This window comes from Charadrius vociferus, unplaced genomic scaffold, assembly GCF_000708025.1.
Source record: "Charadrius vociferus isolate BGI_N301 unplaced genomic scaffold, ASM70802v2 scaffold3895, whole genome shotgun sequence".
NCBI lineage: Eukaryota > Metazoa > Chordata > Aves > Charadriiformes > Charadriidae > Charadrius > Charadrius vociferus.
Genome location: NW_009648316.1, coordinates 1 through 621, shown reverse-complemented (window position 1 = coordinate 621; position 621 = coordinate 1). Strand labels below are relative to the sequence as shown.

The window sequence follows — 621 nt, the reverse complement described above, 5'->3', positions numbered from 1 at the left end:
TACGACATCTTCCAGATGGTGAGCGAGGCCGTGAGGACGCCGGCGGCGAAGATGGTGATGGTCTGCCAAGTCGGGGTGCCGAAGTAGGAGAGGAGCCCTTCCTGGAGGGAGGAGGGGGCATCAGACGTATGTCAGGGTCTCTACCACAGGCAGAACCGGACCCCTGCACCCCCTCCCTGTGGCAGAAAATGCATTGCTGCGAAGCAGAACAGGACCTACGGGGGAGGCGGTAGCCAGGAGGTGGGGTGAGGAGCAACGCGGGTGTCACAGGGGAAGCCTGTCCTTCCCCCCCTAGCCGAGCAGTACAACGCGATGAAAACCTCCAGGGTCAAACGTCTTTGGGAGAGAAAATCAGCACAGGCCTCCCATGCGGTGCATGGGGGGATCCGAAACGGGGCTCACCCTGCCTGTCCCCCCCTGTGCCCCCCAGGACTCACCCATCCTCCCTGGGCCTGGATCCAGGCCAGGACGTGCTCCCGCATGTACTCCATGGTCCAGCCCAGGATGGTCCGGACCAGCTCGGGGACTTTGGTGCAGAGCGCCTGCAGAGACAGGGAGGAGGTCAAAGGGGGCTCGGGGGGGCCGGGGGGGACTCAGGAGAGGTGCACAGAACTCACATTC

General features: G+C 63.9%; 1 protein-coding gene across 1 annotated transcript; it reads right to left on the bottom strand.

Moving 5' to 3' along the window:
* Positions 1 to 6: 6 nt before the first annotated feature.
* BAX (BCL2-associated X protein) lies at positions 7 to 542 on the bottom strand (the record flags this gene model as incomplete). The annotated part of the gene is made up of 2 exons (XM_009884541.1): positions 7 to 101; positions 438 to 542. Coding segments are annotated over 2 exons (200 nt in total), but the record flags the coding sequence as incomplete, so codon positions are not given.
* Between the last annotated feature and the right edge of the window lie 79 nt (positions 543 to 621).